The following is a 12783-nucleotide window of genomic DNA, read 5'->3' on the forward strand; positions in this document are numbered from 1 at the left end:
TTTTATATTATAATCTATGTTTTGACCTTTTTCTAAATTTACCTAAATGTATTTAACTTTTCATCATTGTTATATAAATTAAAACATTTTCCTGAATAAAACATTGTCTAGAATAAGAAACATTTTACTATTTAAGTCCAGGAAATATCTGATAAAACATTAAGTAAACTTGATGATGCCAATGTTTTGTATAAATGAATAAATGACAATGTATTCCAGACATGGAAACAAAATAAACAAACAAAAAGTTAAATCAGTTCCAACAAATAGGCAGAATAAAGTGAGAAACATGTTCCATACATTCAATTTACAAGCACTGACATGCCCGAAAAGGAGTGGGAAAAAGTTTACACTTATTTAATCCTGCCCCTTCTCCACAACTCAGTCATTTGTCTACATTTTAAAGAAATATTTTACATATACAAATATACATATACCTTACACTTTTCAGTATTTACAGCTGCACATACTCAATATGGAGGTCCAATACACAATCCCATGAAGAACCAGTATATATCTACCGGAAATATATTCTTGTTTCTGTGTAAACAGCATTTACACTTAAAAATATCTATTTACTTAAAACAACAACCAGTGGATGACGTCATGTTAGCTACCTCCATTATTTTACACAGTTAATCGCAAATATCTAAGTTTACATTGCACAATGACTGACAATACAAATATATCATACAATACATTAATAATATATTATGATTCATACAAACACTTAAACCATGTTGTGGAGCCAAACTTTGGTCAAACACATACAACTGTACTTTAAATTCTAGTGGAGATTGCAAAATTTACAAATATGTTGCCTGAATTTTGAAAAAAAATGTTTCTAAAATGACTCACAGGTCATATAAAATATTTTTATTTGATGGACGTATGCAGCTATGCAGCTGTATAAAATTGGAGTCTTGAGTTTGAATATTTTACTTTGTGTAAACACTATGAAGCTTCAGCGTAGACCTGAAACAACTGCATGACAGACAACTATCAAATGTCATTGAATAAGATAATTTCTCCAGCCTTAAAGCTACTAAAGTGAAAGACTTCTACATTTTTGACCTCAATAAATACATTTTTTTTCTTTTAAAGTATTTTGGGGTTATGTTGGCCTTTATTTAGAAAATAGACGGCATGTGGATGACAGCAAATGAAAGGGAGGGTGATGTGCACACCAAGTGAATCAAACTACAAACTCTTCATCACAGTTTGTGGCAAGTGTTTCAACCACAAACATTTTTCAGTGTTTATTCAGACAGCTAAAGACTGATAGACGCAGCAGAGAAACTCCTAACTTATGCTACACAGGCACATATGTGGCCCTGGAGATGTTGGAGTTAACTGTCTAGGTACACATTTGCCTTTCCCTTTTATCTAATTAAACTCATTTTATATTCACATATGGACACTTAGGGCACAAAGCAGTGCTTGCCACTAGCAGCCATGCTGCTGGAGATTTTTAAGGCGAAGCTAAATCCAAATCCCATCAGGGTGCAGGGAGGCTCTTAAAGCATCAAATTTCTCTCCCTTATTTCCTCTGCTGGCAGGATTAAGGTTTCATGCTGGTGTCGTGTTACAAGCTACTTCTGACGTTGCTTGGAAAGTCCAATCATTCCTATCTGAATAATCAGCTGCAGTGGGATTTGTAGAGATGATTTCCTGTGCTTGTTCAGTTTGGTAGTTATTGATTAATAAACCAATTAGATCAAATATGTTGAAAACTTCCATTTTGGTGACAGGTGAGATTTTATTTAATATTTAAATGTAAATAAATGTAACCTTTTGAAACCTGGAGTGACATAATTTCCCTGTACTGCTTTCAGATGCTTTTCACAAATACTTTGCACCCTGAGCAAATTGGCTTGATTTCTTTAAAAAACATGGGTAGAAGGCATGGGCAGCTTGGTAAGAAATGTCCCAAAAATTGCAAGAAATTAGTACATTTATTTATTTATTTATTTTAAATATAGGAGGAAATGTATTGGGGAAAAAGAAAAAAGTTAGGGAAAAATATATAGAGAAACAAAAGAAAAAAGGTAGGGGAAAACTACATTTATGATAATCATATACATTTTAAAAATCATGTTACAAAATTATCATTTTTTAGCACTTTTCCCAGGTTATTTCTGTGTTTTCTACTTTCTTTTTCTTTAAAAAAAAAATCTGAAAAAAAACATAAAAACTGCACATATCTTGTCTGTTTGCGTTGTACATTTGACCTGCTTTGCTTCAAATAAATTAAACATCCAGTGGGTCAATTGATCAGTAGCCTCTGGCTAATGTAACCATCTCTCCATTGTTTGTCCGGGCAATTTATCAAAACGCTGTCTCTCTGTTTGGAGCAACAAAATGAGTAGGTTTCAGATTGAACCAGTGGGAAGCTGTCAGCCAATCACATGCAGAGCTGAAATTCAATGAGATAACCCAGTCAGCAATAATGATGCAGAAAACAATAAACAGGGCTGCTCTCAAGGAAAAATAATGACAGGTTTTGGTGGAGGGGTCAGCAGCAAAATGTATTTTAGTAACGAAAAAAAGTCCCATCTAAAAAATCATTATCAGTTTAACTGTAAGCTATATTTGCAATATTTTCACTGCTTTGTCTTTCTGTCAGACATCGATTTCCACCAACAAAACGAAGCTTGTTCTATTCAAAGCCAGACCCTTGAGAGAAACAGGGATTTAGCATTGCTGAATATTGTAGGCGTTTGACGTTTAAAAGGGTTAGTTCACAATCACCAAAGTCACAACATAACACAGACTAACTAACTGAGTGAAGCAGCAGAAGACCTGCAGCTCCTGTGTTCAGTGAGCTAAAATGACTGTTTTTGTCTGGTGGTGGCTCTGACAAGAGCATAAATGTGGACCTGAAGACGTCAGAACAGGCTTTCTGACAGAAAAGTAAAGCAGAGAAAATATTGATTTTTTTTTTTTTAGGTGGCTAAAATTCATTTTGTTGCTGACACGCATCCAAAGCACTTTATTTCTGAGCTTCTTTGTCGGACTCCAGACTGTTTCTCCAAACTGAGGGCGTGCCGACTGACATCCATGGATGCAATACACCTACTACCGATAAGTGCTCCATACAGCCCCACTTCTAAAAATCCAAACTATTCCTTAAACTTAGACTGGATCTCAAAGGCCATAGCACTAGTTAAGCCCATCACAAAGAAGCACATCCTGGTTACGACTGCTGAGTGTCTAGGAGGCCCTGTGGGTGTGGAGAGGGAGGGACCAAGGAATGTGGATGATTATCTGCACCTTCCTCATCCACTGAGGAATTAGGGAATTTGAAATTCTACTCAAGGATCTCCTCATTCCCGCGGACCTGTCTGGCCAGGCAGTGTGGTAATCAGAAACAGTACTGGATGAGATTGTGCGAGTTGTTCTGGATTGGCAGCTGTCTGGCTGGAATATACAAAAGCCAAACAGAGAAGCTTTTTCACAAGCCCAGTAATGGTGTGGTTTGGCTCTGAGTTTGTGGCTCCTTGGGGAATAATGAAATGCTTGCATGCTGAAATATGAGAAACCACATAAACATCACAGCCGTTTTCATTCTTTTTAGTATTGAAAGAGAGTAGCTGTACATTATACAGTGCTGTTTTTTTGTTATATCAAGATGACGTGCACGAAGGCAAGGTCATTGTGAATATTTACAATAAATTCAACATTAAAATGTATTGCTAATTACCTTAAAATACATACTTGAACATTCAAATTACAGGTAATGTTACTACCAGTCTCCTTAACAATCCATTGACACGCTTCATTATTTCAAAATGAAAGTATGTTATGTAGTAACTGTATATAAAGATGTTTCCACTTTATACCCCACGTTTAAAAGTACTAATTCATTAATTAATTAATGAATGTTTGACCAAATAAAGCATCCATAGACCCAAACATAAGCATACAAATACATGAGAAACTCTAGATTTTGTATTTCCAAGACACATATTATTAATTTCAAGTAGAATTTGAAAATCATGAACGATTTTTGGTATTTAATGTAGATCAGAATCTGCTTTACTGTTTAAATAAATCACAAATGTAATGAAATTCAACCTGGCAAATTTCCATCACACAAAAACGTACAACAGCAAGCACATTTAAACCCATTGAGTCTCTCTTTAAGAAGCGAGTCAAAATCCTGGACAGAAAGCCTTTCCAATTCCATTACTGTAATATCATTAGTAAGTAAAATATTTTAAACTTTGACAGTTACTTAATGTTCAGGGATTTGTGTCTTGTTTTTAATGCTTTAAATAGGCTTGTCCCCCCACCATTAAATGATTTTATCCAGAAAAAGCACAATAACAGGATGAACACCAGAGCTCAAACCAGAGGAGACTGTAATGTACCGAGGCGCAGAACTGAATTTGGTCAGAAGGTTGTGTCAGTTAGAGGAGCACATTCATGGAACAAACTACCAGCACATATCAGAGACTGTGACCACTATTTAACCTTTAAAAATGAACTCAAACACTGGTTAAAGACAAACCAGTCATGTATTCATTCATAATACAGTATGTCTCCTCCTCTGATGCCCGTACCTGGCTAATGGCAAATCCTGCTTCTTAACCATTTTTGATAATGTCTGTGGATCTATTGTTGTCATGTGCAAAATGTGTCCATTTGTCTGTAAAGTGTGATGTTTTCTGTGTTTTGTCTTCTGGTCAGCTGTATGTAATTGTGAATTTGTCTTCTGTTTTATGTTCTTTGTGATACCTGCATATTTACATTGATGCGCTGATAGGTTGCTGATATGTTGATTAATGTGCATTGTCCTAATTCAATACATTTAATAAATAATAATAAAAATAAATAAATATAAGGAATAAAATTAGTAAAACAGGCAGATCTCAAAAGGCAGTTTAAGAACTAAATGGAAAATGTATTTTTTTAAATGTAAGAATAAAAGCAATAAAAGATAAAAAAAGGATGACATTACAAAAGCAAGTCTATAAAAATGGGTTTTGAGAAGTGATTTAAAAGAAGTCAATGATTCAGAGATATCATACATGATTATATCTGATATTATTATTATTATTATTATTATTTATTATTATTATTATTATTATTATTATTATTATTATTATTATTATTATTATTGTTATTATTGCGCCTCCTTGTGTCTCGTTTGGTTTTTGGCGTCGCCAATCGGGCGGCAACAAACTACGTCATCCTTGCGACGGAAGTAGTTTCACTGGGGAAAAAAAAAAAAGCAAAATCACAATTCTGGCTGATTCATTGTAGCCAGACGGTTTGACTCGGTTGAACAGAGAAATACAGACTTTTCGAAACAGCCGAAAGATTTGACAGCAGGTAAGTAGACTTACAACTTCAACACAGTCGGTAGCATTTATTAAATGCGGCGTTGGTGAGTCAGAGATAATAGTTTGTTCCTGCTTTTCTTGTGCGAGGTGACAGAGGCTTAGCATCAGAAGCTAACAGTAAGCTAACGCGTTTGGTAGCATCGGCGATTTAATGTCACTTTATGCTGAATGTGCCTAATTTTGGAGCTTAAACACAACAAAATATGATGTGTATTAAAATCCAGTGCGTGGTTATCCGGCTTTCTATGCCGTGTTTGCGTGACTATGGGGAAATTAGCTAACTGAAGCTAACTAGCGCCTCGGCTGCTAACCTCAGTAAGGTTATTTCTTCGGGTCCCCAGATGCCCCGTAAAGTCCTAAAATGAACTCAAAAGCCCCATGCCTTAAATACACGAAATATAATGCAATTAGCACACTGCCAGTATGATTCCCAATCTACCGTTTTATTATATCCGCACAGTGATAGGTCAGTTTACTACTTTTTGTTAAACCTAGATGAAACGCTTGCTAATAAATCCAAAGTTGACCTAATGTTTATCTATTAACTGTCAAAAAAAGGTCATCTATTATATTTGCCCATGTAACTATATGCTACTCCTACTAGTTAGGGGGGAAAGCCTGTTGTAGGTCAACACACCTCTCAGGTTTACCTGCAGGGAGAAATCCAAGCAAATCCTGACTCAAATCCATATACCAACACAGTCTTAAGATTTGGTACACATATAGTTGTTTATATTGAAGTAATGTTATTGATGTGTTTAACATTTAGGAGCCAAATGTTCTTCATATTATATACATATACTGTATATGTTCCATTTAAAAACCTAGTTGAGTACTTGGGCCATATGTATTTGGAAAGCTTTGGACTGATTTTTTCCCCCTAAAACGCTCTTGAATTTATTTATGTCTGATCTTTAATGGACATATTAAACATTTTTCTCTGATATGTGATAATTATAAAGGTTGTGGATTGGCTCTGATGAAGGCAGAACTAATCACTGTATGTGTGTTCATTAGATCTTGATATGGACCGGCTGCTGAGACTTGGAGGAGGAATGCCGGGGCTTGGACAGGTAACACAAAGCATACATTGTCCATACATAAAAAAAAAAAAAAAAGATAAATAAAGGTTTCTGTTCCAGACTCTTGCCTTAATATTTTCACATCAAAAACACCCATCTTCTATCATATGAATATACCAGTTGTGTAATATCTATACTTGATTTGTGCAGTAATGTGATTTTAGCCATTCAGCCTGTCTATTTAACATATCTTGCTTTCACTTTTACTGTTTGCAGTCATTACTCAGGTGCATTAAAAGTATTTGCTAAACTGATCAATACCTATATGTCCAGTGTTCACTAGCCTTCATCAGCGTTTTTTTAATTCTTTTTTTTATATGTTGCTGTTTTACTGTTTATTTATTTTAGTTGCTCTATGTTTTTTTTTTACTGTCATTATTAGATTGATCTGTGTTATTTTTACCCATGCACACTTAAAATGCTTCGTGTTTTTTTTTTTACTGATGCCTTTGCACTATTACCTCTGTTGCTGTAATGATGTGGGACTAGTAACAGATTATTTTATCTTAATCTAAATGAAACAATCTTCATTTATTATATACTAAATTTACTTCCAAACTTAAATTAACTGGAAAGTTCTTCTACCCATAACATAGCTCAGGGCCTCGATTGTGTCAAGCATGTGCCCAGTGTTTTATTATTAATTTAAATTTGAACTTGAGTTTAATTAATTCTCAGTATCTCATGTTGACACACAAATCTGATGTCAAGCCCATAGTAATAATGCAGTGTACCACAAAATTAAAGGATACAAAATTATAACCCATAATACATTTCCTGCATTGAAATTTTAAACAATAGTTGGAATGAAAGGATTAATCTGAGTGACTGCTGTATTGGAAAGGCCGTAACTGATAAATAACTTTGACTTCCCAGGGCCCCCCAACAGATGCACCTGCTGTGGACACGGCAGAGCAGGTGTACATCTCCTCTCTGGCCTTGCTCAAGGTAATCACACATCACCTGACCTAAACATTTTATTTCATGGTTAGGCTGTGTTGTTCTTTATTGTATTCTTACATTATAACAAACTGTCATGTGTTTGCTCTGCACTAGATGTTGAAGCATGGGCGTGCTGGTGTACCAATGGAGGTCATGGGACTGATGCTGGGAGAGTTTGTTGATGACTACACAGTGCGAGTGATTGATGTGTTTGCCATGCCCCAGTCAGGAACAGTATGTATTTCCCCCTACGATCAAAATGATACCCCTGTAAAATTACTCATAAGGCTGACATATTCTTGTTTTTATTTGTAGTTGCATAGTAAATCATTGTAAGAAGAAAGCATCATACACAAGAACTTATATCTTGCTAACTTCTGCCTCAATTCTTCATCCCTAAGTAATTTTTTTTTTTTTTTACCTCTCAGGGTGTGAGTGTTGAAGCAGTGGACCCTGTGTTCCAGGCCAAGATGTTGGACATGCTGAAGCAGACCGGCAGGTAAATCTTTGACACCAATCTACAGTCAAAATGCTTTGAAATGAATGAAAAATAGTTGGTCAGTGTTTGGCTCTATTGTCTGACCAATTGAACTGAGCCCTGCTTATGTTTTTTGGATGAAGGAATGTTTCGGACTGGGCTTAGGCATTGTAAATAGTCAGTTAGATTATAGCAGTCATTTTAACAATTGTTATACACTAACTATTAACAGCAAAAAATAAAAAAACCCCAACATCTTCTTAACATGTTTCCTGTCTGTCATTCATGTGGCTCATCAGACCAGAGATGGTGGTGGGGTGGTACCACAGTCACCCTGGATTCGGCTGCTGGTTGTCTGGCGTGGACATCAACACACAGCAGAGCTTCGAGGCTCTGTCGGAGAGAGCTGTCGCAGTCGTGGTTGATCCCATTCAGAGTGTCAAAGGGAAGGTAAGGATGCACAGCTGCTGCTGGAAAACTTTAATACTCACTAGGCGGGTTTCCATTTACCCTCAAATTGCGCAAATTGAAACTGCGAATATAAAATAAGCCCAATTGAAACATGTCAATTTAAGAAAAAACTCCTTTTTATCACAAAAAAGTTTTTATGCCTGTACAAGGTGGTTTTTCAGGCAATTTGAAAAAGCCATATTTCACAAAACTGCAATGGAAACACTTTTGGGGCTTTTATAGGTCACATGATGCTATGGTTATGTGCTTATCAGTAGGAACTGGCTCCCTCAGGCATGATTCAGCAGTCGCAGCAAAAGGTGTTATTGCATCGCATAACTCTTAAAAAGTTTAGCAGATCATCTGGAAATTTGGAATCCACAGTTCGTCTGTGAAATCATGGCTATCGCGTCCGAGAAATCCCTCACACGTGGTTGCTCCCACGTATAAGGGGCTTGTCTTTCCAGTATTGCTTACATAACACGCCTGTATCGTCTTAGACTGGAAATAATGACGGCCAGTGAGGTTACTGCAATAGAAATAAGTCTGCTCATGTTTTGAACATCCATTGCCATGCTTTTGGAATGTTATTGCGAGAGGAGAAATCATATAACGTCACTCAATGGAAATGCAGTCATCTTGCAGTTGTGTTATTGACATTTTAAAAATATTGCTTAATCTTTGTGGCAAACTGTAAAGGAAACCGGCCTAAGTGGCTCTAATTTTGGGTGCGTTATACAATAATTAGAAATAACTCATTGTTCAGTAAACTGGTTTCACACGTGGCCTCTGTCTCCTCCAGGTTGTCATTGATGCCTTTAGATTGATTAACGCCAACATGATGGTGTTGGGTCATGAACCAAGACAAACCACATCCAACCTGGGTCATCTGAACAAGCCCTCAATCCAGGTAACACACCGTACACACACCTGGAGCCTGAAATGACTCAAGGCGGTTTGGAGATAATAAAGTGGTGTTGTTCTCACTTCTAAACCTGAATAAATCCTCTGTTAATGTCAAAAATTCATATAGGATTGAATCACAATTAAGTAGTGGAGTATTAATTTTAATGTTCAGGATATTTCTCCCAGCAGCCAGAGGCTATGTATGTTATCACTTTGATATATAAAGTGGTATGTGTAAAATTTTATATTTAATTTACGTTTTACCGCTTTTCAGGCTCTGATTCACGGTCTTAACAGACACTACTACTCCATCACCATCAATTACAGGAAAAACGAGTTGGAGCAAAAGGTTTGAGAATACCCTGTCACAAGTTGATTTATTTTGGTGTTTTTCTTAAAGAACACGAGAAACATGTCTCTTATTGTTCCCCAGATGCTGTTGAACCTGCATAAGAAGAGCTGGATGGAGGGCTTGACCCTGCAGGACTACAGCGAGCACTGCAAGCTCAATGAGACCATTGTCAAGGAAATGCTGGAGCTGGCTAAGAACTACAACAAGGTACACCTTTTAGACCTCGTCCAATAGTCCTAAACTCCTTAGAAAACACATTGTATTCAGCTGTTAAGAGAAGTGGAATAGCTTTTGAAAGCAGCATTAAAGGGGAAAAAGTCATGATTATAATTCATTTTATTTGCAATGTTTATGTAAATTTGAATACCCTTGTCATTACAACTTTTTAAAGTATTTGTCCGACTGACTACATAAAATTCTTAATACAGGGGTCAAATGTTGGTGTTTTAACCAACAAAACCACTTATCTATCATTTTATTCAAATTCTGACTCTGAAGCTGCAGTCAGAGGATCACTGAGCCACTGAAGTGTGGCTGTTGGAGTTTTTTGACTCCAATCATACTTGTGCTGGTGCTTAACTGGTGCACACACGCACGCTCTGCTCCCTTATCCAGGATTCATTGGGTCTTGCGAAGCCCAAAAACTCTATAGTATTTTCTTAGAGCAAAAAGCGTGACATGGAAACAAAGCTTGCAGGCAGAGCATGCTCCTGCATACTGCTCCCCCGCAGTATTAAGACGCTGTCGTATTTCCAACTCAGGCAGTTGAAGAGGAGGACAAAATGACCCCAGAGCAGCTGGCAATCAAGAATGTTGGAAAACAGGTAATTATGACGTTTGATGCTTCAGATTAAAAAAAAAAAAACAACTGTATATGTTTATTATGTATATATTGTGTTTGGTAATTGACAAAGTGCTAAAGTTGTGTTTGTTGTTGATCAGAGGTAAAGAGTTAAATATAGATTACGTGGATTAGAGACAAGTTGAGCAGATATGTTAGTTATGAAAGCAGGGATCAGGTTACTTTGTCATAAAAGCTTTCTGTAGTTTGTTGAAACCAAAAACTTGCCAAAACATTAATTGTATTTGTTTAAAATGTCTTGTTGTTGTTGTTTTGTTTTTTTTTTTTCTTTTGGTCCCTTGTCTAATTTTCTGCTTCCTTTTTGCAGGATCCCAAGAGGCACTTGGAGGAGCACGTAGACGTTTTAATGACATCCAACATCGTTCAGTGCTTAGCTGCCATGTTGGATACCGTTGTTTTCCAGTGATGAGCCTGTGTGTATAACTGTTAATATTGCAACCCTTGTTTTCTTTTATATAAAATAAATGTATGTATGAAATGAAGACACTGGCGTGGGTGATGTCTTATTTTCCTCCCTGAGCAGTACGTTTCATAATTCTAACTTTTTTGGTTTGAATCAAAATTATGGATAAGACTTATTGTGGATATTAGACTTATGTCTTTTTATATTTTAAACAAGGTACAAGCTAAGTTTATTTCCATTGTCAACTGTGCATTATTAACAGATATCTTTTGTTACATAATGTTATCTTTTTTATCGAAAGCTGGGACAGAAAGCTGCTTCAGTAGAGCCTCTTGGTATATTCCTGCAGTACCCATCCAAACCACTGGATGGTGCAAGAGTTAAAACTAAAAACTAGACGCTGAATTAAAGACTGCGTACATTGAGTCACAGCCATAGACTGTATATATATATATATATATGTGTGTGTGTGTGTGTGTGTATTTATATTATTTACAGTCTATGGTCACACCGAATGTTTTATTCTTAGGCTTGTTTTAGTTGAAGGTGATGTAGAGTGTTGAGTGTAGGTGTCTTGAAGAGTTTGTATACAACATTTCAGAGCATAAACCATGTTTTTCATGTTTTAACATGAACAGGATTTTGAGAATTACTTGACAGTTTTTTGGCAAAGATGTGTGCATACTTTAGTGGCAAACGACACCAAATCTTTTGCCATAATATAAACCAACAAACATCAGATTTACATAAATATTGTAAATCAACAAGCATCTTTACTGTGTTCACTGTAAACTCTCATTGCTCCACTTTGGAACCAGTGCGTATTGACACACTGTATGCTTCTCCCTCTACTTATGTATATCAAAATCAGGATTCCTTTCTTATTTGGCAAAGTTTTGCACAAAGGAAGAATATGATGAGCGATGAAAACCTTTTGCACTGTTTAGACAGAAAAAGGGGTGATTAGCAAGTGTGAACTCTGTCCTGTTCTTTAAATGTATTTATGCTTATGTTTGCATCTATCATTTACAGCAGACAGACGTCATATTTAGTGAGTAATTGGCAGTGAGGACATAAAAGAGGAATTAAGTCTTCAATATTTCCACTGACTTGCATAAATTGTAGCTTTTGAAGATGTTGCTTTCAGAAAGGCACAAGCAGGAAAGATGGAAAAAACATTAACCTGACACAAACTATAAAATCCTTATATATACTGTAATCCTTAGGCTGCACAAACAGTTTAATATACAGAAAATCTAGATGATTGAGAAGGCCACCAATCATCTGATACCAGCATCCAAATGAACACTGTTAAACTTTGTCCAAAGGATTGTTTCCTTGTAAGAGGATTTGTGTTCTCATAGTGGGAGCCGTGCCTAACAGCCCATATCCCTCTTAGTTTATTAGAGTTTGAAGGAAGAAAAGTCTCTATAATGGGTTCACAGGATCTCAGCCAGAGATGCGGCTCTTAATGCGGTAACTCGAGAGACAGCAGAGAACATGGAGCATATGGTCTTTTTCACCCAGTCCTGTATATACTAAGTAGACAGAGAGTTATGACAGATGTGGCCCCCTGCCATTAAAATGGACCTAAAGGGTCTTTAGGTGACATCACTTTCTAAAGACCCACGCAGGAGAGAATTGGCTTTCTGTCTGAGCACACCCTGAAAACCGTGCAAATGTAGGGCTGTGAAATGAAACACCTCTCCTAAGGCCTTTTGGGAATGACAAAGTGGGCCCATTGTCCGTAAGGTAAATTCATAACCTAAAAGTTGAGAAATCATTTTTTTTAAAAGGTGAAACTCCAAGATATATTGGATGTCTGCTACAGATGGCTGGGTTACATCAACATTGCAGTTTATTAAAGTGCTGAATTCAAAATCCATCAAAGCTGTTTTGCAGTAAAGAGATTTTAAAATAAATAATTTTATAATAAAAACAATAACAATTATTCTGTAAA

General features: G+C 36.3%; 1 protein-coding gene across 1 annotated transcript; it reads left to right on the forward strand.

The window, feature by feature from the left end:
• The first annotated feature begins 5232 nt into the window (after positions 1 to 5232).
• Positions 5233 to 10902, forward strand: psmd14 (proteasome 26S subunit, non-ATPase 14). Its single transcript, XM_042485986.1, has 11 exons — positions 5233 to 5337; positions 6366 to 6421; positions 7307 to 7378; positions 7487 to 7606; positions 7801 to 7871; positions 8150 to 8300; positions 9103 to 9210; positions 9481 to 9555; positions 9640 to 9765; positions 10320 to 10382; positions 10728 to 10902. The coding sequence occupies exons 2-11, from the start codon at positions 6374 to 6376 to the stop codon at positions 10824 to 10826; spliced, it is 933 nt and encodes a 310-aa protein (XP_042341920.1). The 5' UTR covers positions 5233 to 5337; positions 6366 to 6373; the 3' UTR covers positions 10827 to 10902.
• The last annotated feature ends 1881 nt before the right edge of the window (positions 10903 to 12783 follow it).

The sequence above is a fragment of the Plectropomus leopardus genome, chromosome 1 (assembly GCF_008729295.1).
Source record: "Plectropomus leopardus isolate mb chromosome 1, YSFRI_Pleo_2.0, whole genome shotgun sequence".
In the NCBI taxonomy this organism is placed as follows: domain Eukaryota; kingdom Metazoa; phylum Chordata; class Actinopteri; order Perciformes; family Serranidae; genus Plectropomus; species Plectropomus leopardus.